The sequence below is a fragment of the Falco biarmicus genome, chromosome 8 (assembly GCF_023638135.1).
Source record: "Falco biarmicus isolate bFalBia1 chromosome 8, bFalBia1.pri, whole genome shotgun sequence".
NCBI classification, from domain to species: domain Eukaryota; kingdom Metazoa; phylum Chordata; class Aves; order Falconiformes; family Falconidae; genus Falco; species Falco biarmicus.
In genome coordinates this window covers 57506740-57530721 of record NC_079295.1, presented here as the reverse complement: position 1 = coordinate 57530721, position 23982 = coordinate 57506740, and the positions used below count along the sequence as shown (strand labels likewise).

Genomic DNA, 23982 nt, shown 5'->3' with positions numbered 1-23982 from the left:
GACTATGGTAAATGAAAAGGACTTGGCAAAGTAAGATTCCTAGAACGAACTACTCAAACACTTAATTGTAAGTTTCTGGTTCTAATACTTCGAAGCAACTCAAGAGCATCTTTAGACAAATGCTGTTTTCTTTGTAGGCTGTAGTTTGGTAGTATTGGAAAGCTGTCCTACTGTTACACATCTGCAGCCTAGTAGAGTTGCAGTCTTTTTTCATCAAACTCTTAAAAATTCTGTACGCATCTGGGCTTTTGCAATATAAAGTAAAACATACGGAACACAGAGCTCACTTAAAAAGTAGTGTGGAAATCATGTCATCTCAGGCACAAGGCTCACTTTTACAAAATATTAGTGAAATACAGCTTTGAGAAATGGTGTTCCCTGGCCACTCTACCCATCCCTGGATTTCCTAACTCTTCCCGAGGACATCTGGTCTTTTTATATTGTTTGGACTACAACTGCAGCTGCGATCAAGTGTATTTCATCTACGGCCAACAAGTGTTCTTCGCTGAAGCAACTAATCTAGCTGAGACTGTTCAATTCAGGAAAAATTAAGTACTAAGGATTTGCTTTTTAATCAATAACTGAAACAGCAGAAATGCTTCCAAAAACATACATTAGGCTAGAATCAGAACCAACGGAACTGTCTCACACTGACTACCTTACGTGACAGCAATCACCAAAGTGACAGTTTCTTTAAACGAAAAGGAGAAAAAGCAAGGAGTTAAAGTAGCCAAGAGACAAACACTAGCAACATACTTACTTGTAGGAGAGAACAGAGAAAAAGGAATAAAGGGGGATCTTTTGCATGCAGTGGTTGGGAGCAGGACACTCAATAAATTGCTTCTCTTTGCTCCTGCTTCTGGGGAAACAGGAAACTGCAGACAGCTGCTACAGAAACAATTCTAATCCTAACAGCAGGATCCTGAAACTGCCCTGCAGAACTGGAAAAGGCAGGGCAGCCTGGCTCTGGCAGAAGGCAGGTGACCCCACACGCCACAGCCATGCCATGATGAACTCGACGGTTCCATGTGCGACAAACATCCACCTGCAGACCAGGACATGTCCCTTCTGCCAGTTACCTGCAACAACATGCAGTGTGCATGGGTCCACATGGGTTCCTCCTCTGCACAGGCCATGTCTGAGCTCTGGAATAAATTAGTAGGATAAGAAAATATGGAAACTGTTACCCCAGAGCTCTGCCTGAGCCCATTCTACTTGCTTCACCCAGGTTGTTTTGTTCATACAATAGTCTACAGTAGTTTGCATACTGTCCGTATCCCCAGGAAAGCTGTTCTGGTCACACAGCAAAAGAAGGTGAGATACAGGGCAACAGTTAACCCATTTGCTTTAGATGTCATCTCAAACACAGACCATATGGAATACACGTTGACATAATTCCCGTGTTTATGCATGCTTGCTTTCCAAGTTCCTACTTTGTTTCTGCAACAAACAAGCACCATTACTGTAGAAAGGTTGCCAACATCTTTTTCATGCAGCCTTAAAGTAGCTGCACATTTTTCCTTGACTCAGAGCATATAGTCAGATTGTACTTTGTGAAAATAAAGCCAAACCAAAACATTAAATATCAAAGTTTAAAGCATTGTTGGAATCATCTCTTCATTACACTATTTTAAAGCCGTATGATTAAATGGCTTTTTCTCCTTTTCCCCCTAGATGAACAGAACTGCTAACTTTCCCCTTTTGTCTACTGGTGATACACTTGGCTACTCTGTATCGAGAGACTTCTGAAAAGTTTCATTTCAAGAAAATATACTTCCGTTGTCCCTGTGACTGTTCAGATAGTGTAACAGAAGGGCTGAGCTTTTGTCTTCTACTTTTTTAATTAAGAAAACATTAAACAAAACACTGCCTAACACCCGATGTTAATTTTATCTCACAAGTTTCATAAGGCATATACAACCAAACACATAGTGTATACATTAACATTTCAGGCATAGAATACTTCAAATGTTATCACATCCAAAAATAAAATCAGGATTTGCTGAGGTAAGGAAAGACCTCATCATCAGGAGCATGTTAATTAACACACAAGTCAACATTACAGTCAAATTTGCTATCAGTGAGTCACATCATCCTACAATACCTGAAATGCCCATTTCCCTGGACTAACAGGCCTGTATCATGCACTGCCTTCACTGCAGCTACAGTCCACTGTTTTCCCAAAGTTCTAACAGAAAAAGGGAAAACGATCTTTGCTTTCACGTGACAACAGATGGAAACACCAGTATTTTCGGCTGAAAAAAGCCCAGGAAGCCCCTCACAACTTTCTAAAGATTTGCCTTAAACATAGAAAAAAGTAATTAGTGCATGACCTCTTTTATCTGGGAGACACTAAACATTTCTTGGTATCTTCCACATGAAAGAACATTTGCAAAGTAGGTACTAAATTAATCCTGCTCACTTGCAACTGTTTCAGTTACTGACAAGCTATACAATTTAGGTCTAGTCCAGGGAGAAGGACAGAAACAGTAGTGGTTGAATAAAGGACAAGTGTTAACTTTGTAAATTTATAAATGTATAAAAAGCCAAAAAAAATTCTACTTCTTGTTACTTACGTCATGTGCACTTAAAATAGCAGATGATGTTCTCCAATGAGTCATAAACCTGTTTCAGTTCATTGCACCCTTATCTGCACTGAGCTCGATCCCCAGCACCCAACAGCTAAGTACTTTTGCCTGCCCATTTAAGTAACATTTCTGAAAACAACAGAATTACCAAATGAGACATAGCTTGTTAAAATAGACAGTTAAAACCAGAGTTTGTACCAGTCCCCTCACCCATAAATTTACCTGGTTTTCAGTTGCTGTATATACTTTGGAAAAAATGTGTACTATGGGGCCTCCAGGGCTACATGGCAAAAAGATGGAAGTAGGATTCCCCTGACAGGAAGGGTAGGGTAAAGAAGCGACTTCTTCACTATCAGATCACTCTCTTTCTCTTGCTATGAGGGACAGATTCAACTTAAATGTTCTTTAAATGTGGTTAATACAGCTTCTACGTGATGGAATACAAACAGTTTCTTTCAAACTTAGTTCTCTATTAGTATAAATACTAATTATCCAATCAGACTCTCCCTCCTGAGAAAACACACTCAGCTGGGCACAGAGCCCACCTAAAATGCAAATACAAAGCATGTGCACTGCAAAATGATTAATTTCATGCATGTATATTAATTATGCTGGAAATATGTTAGTCTAAGCATATATGTGGGGGGGGGGGAAATGTAGGCATTTTTGTAAACTCAAGACTGGTTACAAGTTACATCTGAGGAAGTTAAAATCCAATTAATTTTAATTCATTTAGTTGTTGGGACTCCTGACTGTGTCTTTATAATGCAAATTACACCACATTACATCTGTAAAAAAAGGAATTCTTAGGTTTTCTTCAGTACAGTTATATTACTACAAAAATAGAAAGGAATGGATTTTGCAGACTTCACACTGATTTTATTTTTAATGTTGAATTACACATTCCTGAAAGGACCCACTGAAATTGTGAACAACTAGCACTTGTTTGAAACGAACTGTCAAGTGCAATTCTTGTCAGATCCCTCGCTTGCTTCCACACTATAAAGCAATTAAAAAAACCAAAACAGCACACCCAAAAAACTAGAAAGTGACAAATTAAATACAATAGAAGAAGCTAACTTTGAATGTATCATGTGAAGTGGTAGCCACAGATTAACAAAAAGTGTATTTTTGTTTCTACCAATAAACACAAAGCTCACAGAATATTAAAAATTTTCACCCGTCTAGTCACTCACAAACTCAACAGGTGTACAATAAATGCCTTTTCTGCTTGTACAACAAAATACAGTGTATACCCTTAGAATCTGTTCTGCCTTTCACTATGGCAAGCTAGCAAAAACAAATGTTTTCTTCATGTCATTTCATCAATAATGCTACACATTGCTGCATCTTTGTCTAAAACCTGATCTCTCTTGCCACCAGAACGATCTCTCTGCTTTTCACTCTGTCCCATACAGCTGCTGCCAACATCAGTATCCATTGGTTCCGTTTTCACTCTCAGTCCTCCCTCTGAATGAGGCAGATCATCAGGCAAGGAAGCCAGGCAGTTCTGAATCATCTCTACAACTCGCTCTAAGTGCTTCTGAAATCGCTCTGCCGTTTCCAAGCGCTGACGCTTCTGCACCTCCATCATGACTCTCAGTGTCTCCCTAGCTTGGTGAGGGCGATACTCGTTTATAAGATGATGGACATGAACAAAAAGCAGTTTCAAGTCTTCCAGTTTCTCCTCTCGCTTTATACTCCCTGGACTCCTTATCAAGATATCCAAGAGGTCCAAAAAGTTGACCAGGATAGACATATTAAGTTTTCTTAATTCCTTCTTGTGATCAAACTGCATAGGATGCAACCGTTCAATACCCTGGCTCTCTAAGGGTCGAATAATCAGATCATCACATTGAAACTGATTACCAAACATCATATAACTGTCTTTCACAGGGGGAGGTGGCTTTGGAGCCAGGCCTTTACGGATATTTTCATCAGTATATTCTTTTATATATTGCATTGGAGGCGGAGGAAGGGCGCTCACTTGCTGAGGTTCACCCATTTTTCCCAGACGAAAATACCTAGGGAATGTCCCAAGAAATAGATGTTAAACACTTTGCATGACAGCCTTACCATATAAATAGTAATAAAGGCACTATAAGAGAGCTGGCTGCAAGAAAATGAGCCAGAAACCATCTTAATGTGTAGAATAGAGGAAACTCCCGAATAAAACCACGTTAGCTTTTCACTACGGTATACTTTTAGCAGGATTAACTTCACCGCAGGCACATAAAGCGTTCTTTTCCCGAACTGTGGCCAGCCTGAAAACAGGGCAGCCACAGGAGTTCCGTCCCCCAGCGGAGGCCTGGCCCACTCACACCACGCCCCGCGACGGAGGAAACCGCACGGCCCGGCGGCGGGCAAGCACGGCCCGCAGCGGGGGATGCGGCCTGGCGCCCTGGGCCCACCGCCGCCGCCCTGCCCTGCTCCGGGAAGGCCCAAACCCCGCCGCGGGTTTCGCCAGGCCACTGCTGAAGAGACAGAAGCCGGGGGCGCGCTACGGCAAGACCCCATCGGCGACTGACCACGTACCCAGCGGAGAAAACGACTCCACTCGGCACCCGCAAGCAGCCACCCGCCCTCACCTGCCCGCCGAGCTCCCCTCAGCCCGATCGCCGGCGCCTCACTTCCGGCCGGCAGCCGCTTCCCTTCCCCTCCATTGGCTCTCCGACCTCGGCCGGCACACTCTGATTGGTCCTTCCGGACACCGGTCAGAAGTTTGCTCCACTCAGCGCAGGGACTCCCGCGGGGGGCGGTGCCAAGCACGGCGGGGCGGGCGGTCCCTGAGCGAGGAGGGGTGGGGGGGGCGTCATGGCGGCGGCAGCGCCTGAGCTCTGAGGGGGCCGCTTGGTGCCCGGGCGGGGGGGGGGGCACATTCCAGCTGATGCTGTGGCCCCCCCAGGGGCGCGGGGCTCCCTCACCAGCAGCCGCTCCTGAGGCGGCAGGTCCAGAGGCCTGCGGGGGCGGCAGCGACCGGCCTGGCCTTTTGTGTTGCTTTCCTTCCATTTTGTTTTAGAAGGAGTGGAAGAATAAATTATGGATTTTTCACCATGTGGAGCACGGGTTGCTGGGCTTGCTGGCATCACCTCTGTAGGAATTTCTCCCTGAAATGGCCAGCAGGAAAGGATTGTTTGACACTTCGCCGTTTGTGGCCCGTTTTCTCTCTTCCTCAGCAGATGGCAGCAATGGCCTTTGTCTGACGGGGACCCGTTGTGCACAGGCAGTATCATTCATTCGCTTTTCAGGATTGATTATTTCACCAATAAAAAGTTTTGATTGAATGGAAATTACTTTGTATCCTGTTAATTATTTTTAAAACCATGCAAAGAAGATCCAGAATAGATAGGTTTATTTGACTAGAAAACCTGAAAAAAAAATTAAAGCTCCTGTTTTACTGTATATCTGAATATTTAAGTATTCCAAACCAAACAGCACTCTACAATTGACAAGGAGCGCAGCCCTGACTGCAAAATAGGCTGATCTGGTTTCATTTGTAAGCGAAGTATATTTTAAGGAGGAAGTGACCCCTTTGGAGATGTTTGTTCTCAGGTGATGTAGCAAGTGTTTGTCACATAGGAAGGAACCTCAGTGCACTTGCTGAAGAAGTCTCTCCCCTTACGGAGTTTGATGCCCTTGTTCTCTGGCAGTGATCACTTAATCCGAGTTAAAGGTTTTCCCTTTTCTCTGTATTCACACAGGTTGATGTCATCAGTGTGCTTATAGTTTAGTATTTATCCACATACGTGTATATACACATATGGCCCATGTTACGTTTTGAAATCTAGGCCCAAAGACTTTTTTAAAGTACCTAGGTCTCGATTTATGCATGTTGTTCAAAGGAGAGTATTCTTGCCATTTGGTAGTGACTTACAGCTTTAGGGAAAACTGACAGTAAATTGATTTGGGCTCAATCTATATTTCTCAATAGTTTCTAGACTGCCAGATCTGATGCCATCTAATATCGGAAGTGATGTCTTCGCTTTTTCTGCCCTTGATGCCATTACTTCTACTTAAAAAGTGAGACAAAAGTTCTTACGTTAAGGATTTTGTGGTGCCCCAAGATGTGAATTAATCTAGTGTTCTTTTCAGAAACATATCCATACGCACTAAAATGTCACGTGTGTGAATAGATTGCTCAGACCCAGGAGGCTGGGTACAGAAAGCTCTTATTCTTTGTGCATAAATATCCCAATGAGCAGCCACAGTGGGCAACACAATGCAGAAACATAACAGAATAAGGTGGTTTGCCCATGTTTCCAGTTTTCAGCATTTCAGCACTGGACCTGGGCTAACCATCCCTTTGAAATGCAGGAGTTGGGCTAGTACACAATCTGTTAGTAGAAGCCACCTATAAGAAAACTCAAAACCACAAAAAGTCATTGGATTCCAAAACAACTATTACACACTTTAATTTTTCTGACAATCAAGATTTTAAAAACGAAAGAGGTTAAAGGATGGTGATGTTTAAAAAGCTGCCATCTGTCACCACTTTCCTACCATGGCTATGGAACTTAGGTTCTCTACAGGGTGAAGGAGTGCTCTGGGCACTGAACTGGGACCCTGATAGTCTCCCATGCCACAGGCTTGCTGTTTGGCATGAACCAGTCATTCAAACTTTCCATATCAATCCACAACAGCAAGAAGATCTAAGAGACCTTTAATCTACACCCATAAAATCAAAATACTTTACCACATTGTTTGTTTCATCAGTTGGTGATCTTGTCAGTTGAGAATCTAAACAGTTTGAACAGAAAATATGTACTATCAGCCAGCGGCATCTGAGATGGCTTATCTTTTCTTTTTTTTTTAATGTAGTGTTTGTTTCTAAGTACTACTTCAATGCATACAAATAGTCATTTTGAAGATGGGAAAATACTCCAGGATGGAGATGGAGATCTTATCAAGGCACATAAACATGGAACTGAGAGCATGCTTTTCAAATAGAGGCAAGGGTGCAGTTCCATGCTGCAACTAAAAAGTTTTCTGCTCTGAAAAGGGAGGTCTCATTCCTTCACCCTCCTCTCCTACTCTTTCCTTCTGATCCTGCTCTCCTTTCTTCCTTCGCTGCTCCTCCAGCCCCCCACTTCTGGCTGTGCAGTCCTTTCTTCTCACTGCTTTGTACCATCACGGTCAGGCATCGGATTGGAAAGTAAATTGATGCAACTCCAAACCCAACAGAAAACATTACTGTAATTTTTCTGGATTAAATTGTTGGCTCTTCTAGTAAATCAAGTGAATTCACTGTGCTATCAGTGAACATCAGGGCGAGCTTTTAAAAGAGGAGAGTGCATAGGCAGAAGGAAGGGAGGAGGTCTGGGAGATGGTGAGGGCAGCGGTTCTCCATGTTTCTGTGGTAGCAAGCTCTCAGCTTGTCTCGAATTGTCTTCTTACATCATACCCTGAAAGGCAGGCAAGGAGTAAAAGGCTCTGCCTCCAGAGGTGCATGAGAGAAGCCATATAGTAGAAGGTATTTTGGTTTTATTGGACTCTCCAGACTTCAGTTTCACATTCTTTTAACAGGAACAGATTGATTCTCTAGTGCCTCGCACTCAGCGAACTGTGCAAGGATGTAAAATGCTGTGACTTCAACCAGTAAAAGGCTGTGGCAAGCCAATCACTTGGTTTTCATGTGATCTCTGTGATTTTCTTGAGTCATTTTCCCAGTCTGTATGTAGTGGCCAAGACAGAGGGGATATAACGTCAAACTAAAGCAGAAAAAAAGAGTTTCAGTCTAGTTCTTAGTAGCATGGCTGATTCTCAGAAGACCTACTGATGACCCTTTCCAGCCTACAGGGAGCTGCTAACATATGTCTTTACATTGGTTCCGAATGAGAAATTAAGAACAATGGTGTCATGCATAGCACTCTGCAATTTGCTTTCTGCTACATTTCAGCTCTTCTCTGAAATAAGGACACGATCCAGTACAAGCCTACCACTGTTAATACAGCCCCATTCCTACAGCCTCTCCAAATTGTGGGAATGAACCTGGACAGCCCTTCAGCAGATGGTGAATCAGTACAATGATATTCTTCGCCTCAAAGACACGTCATCTTAATTTACTGCTTTAGTTAAATTTGGCTTGGTTTTCTTCATAACTAATTTTAGGCAAATTGGCACGTTTCATTATCGGGCATTCCGGTTCTGTTAATTCAGCAGCAGTGTGTACAGTGTGTGCCATTGCAGTATGCTAAATTATTTTAGCACAATTTGAATCCAAGCATTATACAAGCACAGCAAATACAAACCCCATTTTCAAGCATGGTCATAGAACAGCACTGCTCTCTTCTGTGCTAAAACACATTTCTTCCATTTTTGATTGCTATTGCACTCTAAATAATGTGTGGTGTGGTTTTCCCATGTTGTCTGAAAAACAACCCCAAAATGAAATTCAGTTCCAGTCTCTTGTTGGGCTTAGGTTGAGTGTTACATCTTACAGCCTAGTTAAGCAATGAGCTCAGAATTTTCCTTTTTTGGTGATTGTTATAGGCTTTATTGCAGGATATAACAGGGAGGGGGGGAAAAGAAAAGGCGTCTGTTGGGGGTGAAGGGGACTTAAGCAAGCTTTATGTCTCCATCTGCTGTGGTTAATTCCCATCTCCCTGTCTCCTGCTGTGGCTTTGGGAATTAATGAATTTGCAGTGCAGTGCTGTGCTGCCTTTTCAGCTACAGCCTATTGGCACACTTAATAATGTAGGAAAGAAGTTTAATGTTCCTGTCATGTAAAAATTGGGGCACACCAATCTTCCATGCACGTGACAGTTTAACGGTTCCTTGCTATATACCCTATTACCAGATTCAAATCTCAGTACAGAGCCTGCATGGTTATTTAGCAATGAAACAGGTATCTCACTGCTGGGTAATAAATTGACACGGCTCAAAATCCAGGCACGTTTTGATAGAATCAGCCAGCACTCTTTCCTATGCTCAGAGACTTAATCTTCTTTCTGGAAGCAATCCCCCTACCTGATTTTTAAGTCAGACATTAATACTGGGACTTTACTTCATCACACACCTGTGTTGCCTGCCTATTCTAACTTGTAGATGCATATGCCTCAAAAAATGTTCTGCATGGCGTGAAGAAGTAGTCCCTATCCAGCCATCAGCAAGCTGGGTCGCTGCAAACATGTCATGTTGCCAGAATAAACTGCGGGATTTGCAGCACTGCAATTTGCCAGTAGTGTAAGTCACGCCTTTGTCTTCAGAAGGAAACGGTCACAGAAAGAAACCACAATAGGCAGGCAATAATAAAAGGAGCTGGAACAAATTCCCAGTTTGGGTATGACCTGATGAAACTAGGGTTTTCTATCTGCATTTTCGCCTAAGGGAGAACAACTGAGCAAAGGATTATTTGTACCTTCATCACGGAAGAGTGAGTCCTAACCCTGTGCAAGTTCACCAGTATAAAACATGTTCTCTATGTTACTGCCAGCGTCAGTAAGCCTGGGAGTGATTCACTTCAGGCATTCAAATCATGGATAATTCACTACACCCGCCGAGCAGATGCTCAGAACAAGGCATCTACTTTCCCAGGGCTCCCGAACAGTTCACAGGGACAATCTTGCTCTGGTTCTCCAAGAGCAACTCCCTTGGTCACTGGGAGCAGTGTGAGCGGACTCAAAGGTGCAACTGTAAGACCTAGAGGAAAGCTGGATGCATCTGGCTCATAAAGACCAGGCTAATTCTTCCCTTTTTCTGCAGCTTTCTGTCTTGTTCTTTGGGTCTACTGGAGACATGTTTATTGGGGTGATAATGAACTGCCAAAGAAGCAAGACAGCTGAGTAAGCTAAATAGAGTTTCTCACACTCTAAAATAGCTAAGTAGCAAAATGGGTTGAATTCTGGAAGCTTGGAAGTTGAATGATAATCATCATATTGAACAGCTGGTGAAAAGGAAGAGCTGGCACCCAGGCAGTAAAACTGGCCCAAATATTACACATGATAGAAGTATACAGATCATTTGGTGAGAGTGCAGATATAGCTGCAGCCTTCCAGTCTGTTTTTTTACAAAACAAAAAACTATCTATATTTAACTTTATAAATTTCTCTGCCGCCTTCAGGACATAAGCATTGGTATCAGAGCAGGATGTGCGGGTGGGGAGATTTCCAGTTTGCAATAATAAAGGTGTGAACTGCATAATCTGGTAAATCCCCTAAGAAAAAATCCAATCCCAAAAATAACATTTTTCAGAGCAGAAACAGACCAGTTGGCAGGACGTGGCAAGGGAAGAACAAAGGTGATTAAAACTAAAAAAAGGAACCCAATGAAGCCAGCATTGGTAAGAATAACTTTATCTGTAACCTAAACTTGCCCAGCACAGAGGAGTATTTAGTGCACACAGCACCTCAAACTTAAATCTGAAACATTTACAATATTTCAGATTTTCCTGCATAGGGATAGAGAAGTGTCAGAAGATACATGGTAGCAAGCTTTATAAAAGCACTTAAGCTGAGAAGATGTAGGATACCTAAAAAATTCATCAGACTTTTTCTCCTCATCTTAAGGGATAGACCTGCAGTGGTTTTAAGATACTTAAGACAGTTATATTTAATTTCTTTCTGTTAAGGATACAGAAGTTCTGTACCATACAATGCAGAGCGGTGCCAAAAGCCTTGAACAAAAGGAGTGTGCTCATCCATGCTGCCCATCATACAAGGTCAGGTTCCAGAAATGAGATACCTGTGTTAGTGGGAGACTCCAGCTCACCTGAGGAGCCCTTTCAGGAAGGCAGTGTAGGTTGTGTGTAGAGCTCTACAGGCTTGTACGCACATCTGCCAGCTCTGCAGCTAACTTGCTTCTAGACAAGTGGTATATTTCTACCTGAATATATAGGTACGTGTGTGTGTGTATATAGAGATATATATATATATTTCCTGCCCTACTGTGGAAGGGTCCTGAAGCCCTTAAATGCCTGAGGCTTTGTTTAAAAGGGTTATAACCTGTTAGTCACCCAGCTGGATGATAACATACGATTTACATCTACAGTTCATGTCATGAAAGCAACAAAGATTTTTTTTAAAAAAAATGATTATGAGAAATCACGATCTTCAAAATTAAAATTCAAATACACATAAGCAGGTTACTCTCTCATAAATGTTTCATTAAATATAAATACAATTCTTAGACCATATGTTTTTGTATATAGCTGGCTATATATTCATTAGACTTACAGAGCATTCATATTCTGGTTTTGGCTTGCTACACTCACATGTTTGCTAAACATGGGGTTTGGGATTAATGTGAAAAAGGAAGATGAAGGGTAGATCTGTGGCAAGAGTGGATACAAAAATATGCCAGTCCCTACCTTCCTCCCCAGTCTGACAGTGAAGAGTTACCTGTTGATAAAGATACTGCAAAACAGAAATAGTAGCTCTCACTGAAATCAGCTCCTGTGCTATATCAATGGCACCCAAATCTGGCTGTGTTGATTTGTTTCCTTCCTTACAGTCATTCGTATTCTTTTCCCTGTCTAATATCGCAGCTGGCCCATCAGCAGTTTGAACTCACCATGGAAAACTCAGAATGGCTGACCTCACCTGCTAAGTCCTGCTAGTTCTGACATAACTACCAGATTCTCTACCATTCCAGGCCAAAATCTGTGATTATTTTCTTACAACTATGTGTGTCTTTCTACATATGTTGTATCAACACTGTGCCTTCTCTTCCGCAGCAGCTCAGCTTGTCCAGTTCTCCCACATGCCGAGCCAAATCCTGTTTGTTCCTTCTTCCTCTCTCTCCTTGACCCTCAGAGCATCTTCCCGTCAGACCTCCTACAACACGTGGCATCATACCATGTTTACAGCAAACAAAGTGCAGTTACCAAGCCTCCTATCTGAATATTTGATCAAATCGCTCCCCTCTTCACGTCCCTCAGCTAACTCATCTATTATCTCATGAAGAAATCAAGCTGCCAGTCACTACATTCGAAGAATTTCTTAGCTTTCGCCCCACTACCTACCCTTGCTGAATCTCTTCTCCCCCCACATCCTCCCATCCCCAGCAGCATTGCTCCCCTCAGAGGTCTTTGTGTCGGCATCTCATCTCTTCGGTGGCCTCATAGCTTTTCTGTAAGGCTATGAAGTCACACCCTTCCATTTCTATTTATATTCAGTTTTCTGAGAAGACAGAATGCACGTCTCTGCCAGCACACTGCAACCCCCCCTTGGCCCAAGCTACAGATATTTTTCAGAAAGTCCTTAACTCACTACAAATAGTGCAAAGAAGAGACTAGAAAGAATAACATAGTCCTAAATAAGTGTTCATAGCTAAAAATGCAATGACAGTACAAACTGTGGTTATAAATTCGTCTGTACTGACACAAATCAAGTGAAATGCTATTAAGATCAACAGGGGATTCACTGTTCTGGCAGGGTGAAGTCTATACAATTTGTCAGGACACCCTACTGTCCATGTTTTGGTTTATTAATTGCAAGAAAGGATCTTTGAGCACAATTTAAATCAGCAAATTCTCAAGAGGGAGGAAAGCTACGTGCATGCTAAAGTGGTCCTATATTTTAGAGGTGCAAGCACCTAAACAAGGTCTGGAATTATCCAAATAGCTGCTGTTTACACAAGACACAATTTCAGAAAACTCACAGCAGACTCATCGTTTTTTATATAAGTGCACTGCATGAAGCAAACGGTTTTCTAGAAGAATCAGGAAATTTGGCCTGAGTATTGATTGTGGTCTACAAATAGATATGGAATCCCCCGTGGCAGCAGTGGCAATTTTTCAGGAGATCACAGACTTGTGTCATCCTTCTTGTTCAACCACAAAAGTTCCTTCGAACTCACTCTGCCAAGAAATGAAACGTAGCTTTGCTAGACTTGCAGGTGACAAATGTTTCAGTATATACTGCACCTCGTCTTTGGCAAGACCACCAGAGAGAAAGAGAGATGTAAGGATCAGCTGCACAACAGCTTCTGTTTGTCCTTGTTTCTGTTCCATGATGCTGCATTGGGTTTAGCAAATTCTCTTACAGATTTGTATGTCAAGTGCTATCTTTAAATTGTATTTTTATGGCAAATGCAGGTTCTCTGTTAGCGTTGAACAAAATCAGAAAGGAACGTTTAATGATCCCCCAAACATGCTGCCTAAACAATGTAACATAAAACAGCTAGAAAGGGATATGCCACTTCTTTTTTGGGGAGGGATAACCACCACATTCTATTGAGAAATATAGTACCCAAGTCCATCTATGAACTTCCCTACAAACTTTATGAAAATCCAAGCTTTCATTTAAAGTTTGCAATACTGGTATTTGTTCAGATTTATTTTTTTCCTCATGAACTGAATTGAAAATAATAAAGTATCTTCTTTGGAGCTTTCAAACAACTCTAAAAATACATCAGCAATAGAGAGTTGCCTCCTTATATCTTAATGCTACGTTAAACTAAAGCCAAAAGTCAGCACTGATAAATGATTTACACTGGAACAATTTTCAGAAATACCAAATTAATGAAAATACTTACCTTGCAGATGCCCCATATTCCGCCAGACTCCATCTCTCCAATCCTCAATAGCATCAGCAACACAATTATACATCACTAATAAAAAACCCCCACACAATAAAAACAAAAGAGCAGAGAAAAATGAATTGCATTTCTTTTAAAATACAACAGTGCTGTCATACTGACTGCATTAGGTATTTTTTTATAATTCTATATTTAGCCTGGTGCAAACTGCTCCAAATGGTGCCCTAAAGTCCTCTTGGATGATGTTTGTGCTTGCTTCGCTGCTGATTATGCTGGTCTTGATTGCATCTGCAGAGGGCATGTTGTGCCTGTGCCTCCAGGAACATCCAGCCACAGCCTAATTAGAGCGCACCTGAAGCAGTCAGTAATCAGTAAGTAGTAACCAATGATAATTAATCAGTTATCAGCTATTGTAACCATTTGTTTTCAGTTTAAATATCTAACGACTGCAAATATTTATCATTCTTTATATAAATATATCCTGGCTATAATGGTCTTTGCTTACATAGCACAAACTTTCATGTTATGTGGGAAACTTCCTCAACAGAAGTTGTATGAAATCTCTGAGACTCACAGTCACTGTTAAATACTCTAGATGGGAAGACACCATTCCTTAAAAAAAAAAATATGGATGCATAACCTACTTCTAAGAGGACAGAAGAGACACTCATCCTATACATCCATGTTCAGTGCATGTATTTATAACTGCATTTACTAGATAGGCAGATAGGAGACAGATGCTTAATTATGCCACACCCCTTTAATTAATCCTTAATCATTGACTCACATCTACTGAATGTCCCCCAAGTGTTATTTTTTCCACAACATTTACCTTAGCGTATATTTCAACATGTACTGTTCATTTTCTGACTTCAGAGAGGATGTGGTTATGGTTTGACAGAAAGGAAGCTTTGCTGTAGATGGGAAGATAAAGCTCAAAGCACCTACGCTGCCTTGTGAACACTTTTTTTTTTTTTTTTGATTAACTGCCTTCCTTCTTCTGTTTCTTTCTTGGATGGGCACTCAGCGCGTAGGACAGGCATCCCATGTCCTGGGAGGCAACCGTTCTTGGCTCAGCCATGAATAACTGTGTACTCCTGGAGGAACTGCTGATCAAAAAATCCCAGCAGAAGAGAAGAACTTCACCCTCCAACTTTAAAGTGCGCTTCTTTGTCTTAACCAAATCCAAGCTGGCTTACTATGAACATCGCCATGGGGTACGTCAGCCATTTTCTTTCTCATAATAGAGTAGTGGAGGGAAGGATGCTAATGGAAGGAAGGATGATCTTGGTTGAATTTTATTAACTTGACTTTTCCGGTCCTTGCTACAGCACCATTCATTGATAATTGCAAAGTGGTCAAATGGGTCATTGAGAGCTTCTGATCAGTGGGCTTCTGGTGCGCATGGAGGAATAAGACTCCTTTGCAATTTATTGAAAGGGTCTAGTTTTGTTGTAGGAATGTAGCTGCTATAACCGGTGTGTGTAACAGTTGTGTGAGCCTGTGCCCGGTGGTTCACACGGGTACGGGGGTGACCTGGAGTGGCGTATTGCAAAGATCACGAGTGTAACCTAATGACATCTGTGAAAAAAATCATCCACAGATCTCACCCTCTCATTCTTTTCTTCTGGGCAGCAGCCTGATGGCTGGTAGGAGACCAGTCCTGCATTTTAAAATAAATTCATCTGCCATGTGTAACATGTCTAGTCTTTGGAGTTAGCTTCAGAAGGGATGCGATGATGAGATCCATGCTCAGACTAGACATTGTTTCCCCAAGCTTGCATTTCCCTGATTTGCTAAATATGAAGAAAATTAGAAGACAATCTGTGCGCCCCATTGTGCTGAGTGTTCTAGTGAAGTGAGAATTATTTCCTTCTTCTACTTAGCTGGATGTTTGCTGAGCCTCATTACAGTTGTAAATAATATTGCTTGTTTTCCAACAGTCACTGAACATGCTGCTAATCCATTACGTTTAGGCACTGTTACTGTGGCAGAGCAGAGCTGGGGATCGTGCTGCTTTGCTCTCCAGCACCAGCAACTTCAGACCATCTGATCTTGCTCAGTTGCAGAAAATTAAGTTAAAATTGAACCCAACAAAAAAAGCAAAGTATGATGTGCCCTTGTATTTTATCATAACCTGCTTGAGGTTGGATACCAGCTTTAAGGGTTAATATTCATTTTTACTTGCAAGTTATTTCTCTGAAATACGGCCAAATAAATGTTTTTCTTGCTTTTATTTTATAGTCCATGTTTCTCTTACTGCCATGTTTAAATAGGATAGTATTTATTGCTACATACTATGTCCATATTTGGTTTGAGACTATTTGTCTGCTCTCCAAACTACCTTCTAAATGCCATTATTTTAAGATTTTAAATTCCATTATAACTATTCCACTTAATTATACTGGGTTAAATTTTCAAAAGCACCTAGGTGATTCTGCTGTATATATTTAGAAAAATCTTCATAACTAATTTTCTTTGGTGCTTCCCGAGTCTTGGTGAACTTGAGATGAATTCAACATACACTTTGTCCAGAGACTTTTGCGGAATTGCAGTAGGTGTCTGTCAGCATCTTTAGACACTGAAATAGTTTGGAAAATCTGACTTGGTGACTTTCAGTGGGGCATAGATTTCATACACTATGTGAATGTCTCTGGAAACTTTCTTCTCTAGTCTTCCTAAAGGTCAATTACACAAGATGAGGGTTTGGTATATTATCTACTTCATGTTCTATATTATGTGTTCTAAACATTGCACATATTATATATGTGTAGACATGTACATGTAAACACGCATGTAGCTTTAGGCCCTTATACACATTTGAGGGATGGTGGCTATATCCATAATTACAGGGCTGATTTTCCATGAAACTCTGATTATTTTCTGACACAAACTGTCAAAATCAGGTGGTTACATGAGCAGAACTTGGCACAAAATTGAGAGAAAAGAGTTTGTCCTGTGAAATACTCCCAGAACTGATCCTCTGGCTCTTCAGTAATCTTCCCCAAGATGAGTCCATCCTGGTGAGACCTTCACGTGCTCAGGTCGTTGCTGTCCTGGAGAGGAAAGCTTTGGGCAACCCATGTAGGCACCATCTTCTTTTGTGCTGGGAATGGAGTGAACCCCTGGCAATTGAGTTCACAGCTAATGAAGGGAAAATTACAGTATGGGTCCAAGACATGGGCTATGCCCATCCCCATGAGTGAACCAGGAGCAGGGAGCATACACAGGCGTCGAAACCGATGGTCTGCAGTGCTCATTCTGTAGCACAGCCCTGGCACAGGTTTGCCTCTGCTCCACAGGGACCCTCTTAGATCATCCGTGGGGGGCTGGCAGGGGTTAGCACCGGCTGTCACCACTGCCAGCAGGCAGTTTGCAGATTGTCCCCCTGCTCTGGAGGTTTAGAGCAGAGTGGTAGGGACATCACTGCTCTCTGCCAGCTGGCTGCAGTCATGGGGAGCATCCTCAGGCATGCGTGTGGCACCATATAGGTGGGGCCATCAACTGTCTGGGCTTTTAACGTATGTATTTGTCAAGGGAGATCTCTATGGATGTTTGCTACAAGTTTTCAATGAGTTTCTTTAAGAACCCCTCACCAGTCTGCCCAGTGGCTTTCTGTACGCAGAGTTCAACACCATACAGCACCCACCTCCCCGCTCCCCAGTCAGTCACAACAACAGTCAGTAACAACAGCCTGAGCACAAAGTCAGGCAAAACAACTAGCAAACTGCTTAACAGTTTGAGAAACCCCCGTTTTCAGTTGGGTGGCTTAAAGTAAAGCATACGCTTACCTGTTAAGCCCGGGTTTACATGTTTTGCCTGTATTTGACAGGGTTTAGCACCCAGTCCCTTTCTCTGCATTTTGAGATCATGAATATAAAAAGATGTTGAAGAGTTTATTGTAGCAGTCCAAAATAAGGAAATAACCAGGTCAAAGGGGCACAGGGATAATTCTGTAAATGTCACTAAAAACTGTCAAGACAACCAACACCATAAAGGGAAATTTTTGCAATAACCGTAATGGCATTTTCATCATGACAGCCATAGCTAGAGAGAAAGCACTGTTCTTCTCAGGAGCCAACCACACAATCGCCGTTAATGTTAATGGACGATATTTACATATCTCATTAGGAGAATGAGCCCCCAATAACTGAGAACAATAAGAAGCTGTGTTTTCTAGAATTCATTATGTAGTGCACAATGCAGGGCTGTCTTGACATAAAGCAAAGCCCTGATACCAGGCACATGTATTCAGCCCCCGTCTCTACTAAAGTACATCAGAAATGCATTTATTATAACATGCAAATCAATACCATGGGCAAAAATTCTTCACTTCCAGGGGCTGATTTTGTAGCTACTGTACATGGGAGTAAACAAGCACATGGGAGTGATCATTTTAACTATTTCAATGCGTTTGATCCTCACGAGAATAACCAATAATGCAGGCACCATGTGTTACTTTCAGAGTCCCCGTACACTTGCAGTACTGTGAAAGAAGCAGGCAAGTGAACCCCTTTGGAGAGGTGTCTAGGACAGAGTTTCAAATGTCTTAGCAAAAACACTTAAACTGGTGACTTCATCCCATTCACCTGTTCACATCGTCCTTCACCTATATCCCATTCACCTAACGGCTTATGGTGTTCGGCAAATGCTTCAGGTTAGCAGGCAGCAGAGGGAAGAGAGGTAATATTTCGGACACTAAGTAGATGTTCTTGCATAGTCTTCATCATGTCACATTCCTACCTGGGCAGGGACAGCCAGAAACTAGCATCTCTCCCCGTATTTCAATTAGCTGTAGTCTAAAAGTGTCACAGATGTCTAAGGCTGATGCCATGCTTAGTGAATAGGCCACTGTCTTCTGGGCTGGTACCACACTAATTACATGATCTCTGCATCAGAGCTGCTCGTCTTGGCATAGCTCAGACCTGCAGGGACTTCTTGAGTCTGTCTGTGTCAACTACAAAGTGCTCCATGTCCCTACACTACCGTTTTCCCTCTTCAAAAATAGGCATCTTGTCCTATACAGGCATTCTGAGAAGTGTTTCAGGATGGCGAGACGTGCACCTAACACCTGGGAAGTTCAGGCACATGAATATTTTTAAATTTTGTATCTTCATGCCCTCATGGGCTATTACTAATCCAGCTTTTAAAGGCAGCAGTGAAAGGCGCACACAGAAAGGGCCTGGGTTCCCTTTTCATTGACATCAGCACTGTTCTTCCTACACTGGTCAGATGCTTAGGAGGTCACATAGCATGAGGCAGCCTTGTCTTGGGCTCTTTCATTCAGATCTTTGCTATTCAGATATAAAGATGGCACTTTAGCATGTGTTGAAATTTGCTTTCAGTCTCTTGTTCCAGGAGGACAAAGAAAGAAGTAAGTTGGCTGAAAAGCCTTTTATCAGCATCCTAAAAATGCTTCAGCTGCTTCTGTTGCATTATTTGCACACCGAGTTACTTGCATCGGTCCAGCTACCCACAGTAACAAAAGCAGCGTTTTGCTCCCCCGAGCCGGCAGTCCATTTTACCTTGATTATTCTACACAGAATCCAACTTGTCCATCCTGCCCTGCAAGGACTTCCCCCCAACTCCAACCCCCACCCACCCCCCACCACCCACCCAGGACTCTAATGTAAACAGACTAAAACTTTTCTTCTAAAAATCTCCATTTTGATGTTCCTATTAATTAGAGTGACTATTCATACCATTTCTCGTTGCTTTGGGTATTCTGAAGACCTTAACAGTCATGAAGCTATAATCCTCATCTAAAGTGAATTTAATTATGGTTTTAAAGACTGCCTTCCAAATGCATATCTGAGTAGATACATCATTCTTCATGACTTGTCGTGTATTTATTAACAAGTTCTGTTTGCTTGCCAGAATTTGCAATACCATCTGTCTTCTGATGCATATCTCCAACTAATTTATTAATAATACTCATATCACCCACAAAGAAGTCAGGCTTGACATCTGTCTACATCGCAGCTGTTTCAATGAATTTTTATATAATGAAATAAATACAACCTTAAATAAGGTGGAGACAATGTACAAGCCTGTGCCTAATGAATCCTTTAGGACACCTCTGTGAATTTAAAATGGATATTTTTAATACTCTGAATTGTATTATTTGAGTTGAGAGAGGATTAAGTTCATGTTGTTTGCCACAATGAGCCTCATTTCTATTGGGAAATCTCATAATCATGGTAATACTTGGTTGGGTGGCACTTCTAAATTCAGTTTAGTCGGGCTTCGTGCACGGGGCCAGCATTAGGTCAACGCTCGGAGCAGGACTATCGCCAACACTAGAACAAGTCAGCGGTAGCATTGACTCCCCACTGCTTGAAATCCAAGGACAGAGATTTCACATCTTTGGGCAACCCGTTCCGCTGCATCTTATCAAATGTTTTTGTGGATATTTACAAAGTTCCCGTCTCTTGCAATTCCCATTCACGACCTGCGGCATGATTCAGGGTGGTGATATTGCCTAGGCAAGATTGCTTGAAGCAAAATGTTGGCAGTTCTGTGTCTGGTGTCTGTGGCCTTTCTAACTCTACAAATGTGTGGCAGAGTCTGGTAATAAAAGTAGCTTCTTTTTGTTGGAATAACAAACTTTATCTTCCAGGATTTGATTATAATTATTTAATTTTTGCACTTTCTGTGCATACCCAGTTCTACTCCTACTTTTTGCCTGTTTATTGTTCTTTAATCTTTCAAGAATGTTTTACAATTACTTTGAGCAATGTCTTCCCAACAAATGTCAGATAATTCCATTTTCTCTAAGTTACAAAGCACAAATCTTTCTTCTGTCAGAGAACACTAAGGACGCGGCAGAATCTTCAACCCGTGTTTTCATTTATATCTTTAAGAAGGAAGGAATTTCTCTGAACGTGAATATACTGCAATAAAATCAAGATTCCCTAACGGTTAGCTTTTATTAGACTTTTCTGCTCTGGCCATCTTTGTTTCCAGTGACTGCCTTTGCTTTATATTGCAATCAACATTGCCACTGATGTTGTTGCAATGCCTGCAGGAGCTCTTGGCTAAGTGTGCAATGTCTGAGGTCGGGCTCATCTAACACAATTCAATGCACTCTGCATCAAGGGGGTGCCCACCTCTGAAACACCTTCGTGAAAATAGCTGTAAAACAAATTTATTAATTTTCTTAATTGAAGCAGGAGGACAAAATAGTCATGATAGGCATGTAAGCCAAGCAGCCACATTTAAAGATTTAAATATCAGATATAACAAGGTATTTAGAGGTATTAAAATATAACATAACAGTCAGAGTACTACAGAAAATCCTAATATTATCAATTATCACCTCTTTCCAATTTTCCTTGAGAGCACTTAGTATTGGTAGGAAATGCAAAATCCTTTACAACTTTCCTTTAAGAGTCAAATTGCTCAGTTCAGGTTTTTAATTTAATTTTTCGAAATTTTAGGTTGTTTTATGTCTCATAAAACCTCAAACTATCAGTGTTCCCAATGAGAAAACTCCCCAAATACTGGATGATGCTAGTATTCAGGCAAAGTTTCTGTGAATCCAGCAATCAACAGTTCTTAATATCCTAACTATTAATAATAAAAACAGCACATACCACAGTGTATAGATAAGGGATATGATAAGAGATAGAAAGTAATTGTATCAACGCAGTGTTCAAGGAGGTTCAAGTTCAGGCTCAAGTCTTTTGGTCAGTGGAAAAATACTTTAGCAGGAGAATTACCACGAAAAATAAGCCCAGTGATACCTCATAAGCTCCTAGTTACTATTTTCTGTGGTGTTCTTCATTGCCATCTCAGCACCAACACATGGCTATGAGAGACCCATACTCAGTAGCAAATAAACTGGAGATTCTGCAACACCGTAGGCATAAGCAGAATTTGGGCAGCTCAGCAGATCAAGAAATTCCTTTTCTGATTACTTCAGAAGCTCAGCAAGCCCTGAAGAAAATCATACCTGAAAGGCAGCAACATGTCACCGATTGAAAAAGATGAAGTTCAAGCCAGTTGAACTCTCTGCCGCTGGCAGGTGTTACACCTTGCACAACGGTTTTGCTTCATGGTGGCATTGATCTGTCTGCAGAGGGTCCGGCAGGTCTGTTGGAGTGCTCTGCTCATGGACCCACTTATTTCCTACCAGTGGTTAGACCTGTCATTACGTCTCTTGCCTTGAAGCCGTGTTGTCCATAAAATGATGGTTTAATAGCTCGAGCAGAGACACTGTATGGTGATGGTAAATATTTTCTAATGGAGTTACGTGGAGAGAAATCAGAGCAAGCAATGGACATATATACCTTCATTGTTCCTAGAGCTTAATTTAAGCACATGAGAGTATAAAGGTGTGCTCGTAGATCACGTCAGCAGTCCATGAGCCAAGTGGCCTGTCTCCAGGAGTGGTCAGTACATGCTGGTTAGAGTAAAACTACAAAAATAACCTCAAATGTTCTCCTGAAAGCTGATAGGGAATATCTTGGAGGATGTGACCATACAAACTTAGACCTTATTTAGACTTCTGAAGCTCAGAGGCAGCTCTGTGAGAGACTCTTCAGCTTTAAATAACTTTTTCAATCACTATGAAATCAGCCTAAACTATCGTGAAGACAGCATTTTTACGATGGGATTTGTTGGGGTTTTATCATCTTACGCCAGCCTGAGCTCATTGCTCTCAGGTGCTACCAGAGAACGTGCGCTGAGCCGGGAGCAGCCCATGCCGATTCCCAGCTGTCACCATGTCCCTTTGCTGTTCAGAGCTGGGAGAATATTTAAAATTGGTTACTGTGCTCTTAATAGCAGCATCATAAAATTGTCACTTTGTTACTTAAGACATCCCCCTGTGGGCATTCAGCTACAGCTGCGGGCTCTGGGAACACAAGAGCCCTCTCTGTTTTCACTTCTGTTCACTCTTAGCCCTAATCAGCTGAGTGGAAAGGATTTCTGCATTTATTTTTGTATTTTTCCCCCCCCCTGTCCTGTTGCTGCCTGTGTATCAACACTGCAGGTGTTCCTGGTCCTAAAAGCAGTGGGGCTGCAGAGGCACGGCTGACAGTACAGCTTAGACTCCATAGTCTTCGTGACAGGTGATAACATACATGAAAGGGGAAAAAAGTGTGAAGATCCCAGGTTGAATTTACAGCACTTCAGTAAATTCAGTAAATACAGCAAAGTTCAGTAAATCCACTTTCCTATATGGAAGTGCAGCCAAAGGACATCAACACAGATGGAAGCCAAGGACTGTATTTCCATATTTTAGAATAGGAATTGATTTTCACAAAAAAAAAGCCACAGAAAAGGCACACGTGAAGTTCTACCTGCATTCAAGCACTGCCCCAGGGCAGCTGCATTGCCTCTGCTCCATGAAACCAGCTCATGCCCCCTCCTGAGCCTGTTTTGACCTCTCCATCTCACCATGGTGCACGTGTCCCACGGTTTAGAAACCAGCAGGAAAAAGCTACAGATGGGAGTAATGAGATGGTTAAGTCATATTGTTGTTAATGCTAAGTTGTTGTTACTGTGTGCAGTCACTGAGTCATTAGCAAGAGTTGTGGACGGGGCCTGGAGAGCATTCACCGTGCTAGTATAAGCCCTCTGCAGAGCCACGTTAGTCCTCTTAAGGCCAGTACCTGCAGCAGATGTTGAAGGCACTGCTCCCACCAGCACAGCAGTCTCTCACTGCCTCTCCAAAAATACTTCAATGTGCATTCAAGCCTCTTTTCACAATTACATGCACTTTATCCTAGCGGCGTGCACAAGTCAAAGCTTTTGCTTTTTTTGCATTTTTTTCCCCCTGCCTGTTCCTGAGGGACTGTATATAGCATTGGGGAAAAAAAACCCAACAAAACCCTGGCTTGGTTTCACCACCTGAAGCCCACAGAGTAAGAAACACCAAAATCAGCTTCTGCCTCTGTCCAGGCTGCACACTGAG

At 42.0% G+C, this 23982-nt stretch overlaps 2 protein-coding genes across 3 annotated transcripts in view; one reads left to right on the top strand and one right to left on the bottom strand.

The window, feature by feature from the left end:
- Positions 1–3445: 3445 nt before the first annotated feature.
- MED7 (mediator complex subunit 7) lies at positions 3446–5303 on the bottom strand. 2 transcript variants are annotated; one of them, XM_056348856.1, is made up of 2 exons: positions 5124–5303; positions 3446–4612 (listed from the first exon to the last, which is right to left on the bottom strand). In XM_056348856.1, the coding sequence occupies exon 2, from the start codon at positions 4591–4593 to the stop codon at positions 3901–3903; it is 693 nt and encodes a 230-aa protein (XP_056204831.1). In that variant the 5' UTR covers positions 4594–4612; positions 5124–5303; the 3' UTR covers positions 3446–3900. The 2 variants fall into 2 exon arrangements, with proteins under 2 accessions (XP_056204831.1, XP_056204830.1); XM_056348855.1 differs by having other exon boundaries at positions 5177–5302.
- A 9755-nt stretch (positions 5304–15058) lies between these two features.
- The window catches only part of ITK (IL2 inducible T cell kinase), a 33643-nt gene continuing 24719 nt past the window's right edge, over positions 15059–23982 (top strand). The window contains exon 1 of the mRNA XM_056349835.1: positions 15059–15280. Coding sequence (XP_056205810.1) covers positions 15110–15280 — 171 coding nt within the window. The 5' untranslated portion in view covers positions 15059–15109. The remainder of the gene's footprint in view (positions 15281–23982) is intronic.

Bases quoted from the DNA above. Each gene is read 5' to 3' on its own strand.
- MED7 (XM_056348856.1), bottom strand. From the start codon at position 4,593: ATGGGTGAACCTCAGCAAGTGAGCGCCCTTCCTCCGCCTCCAATGCAA.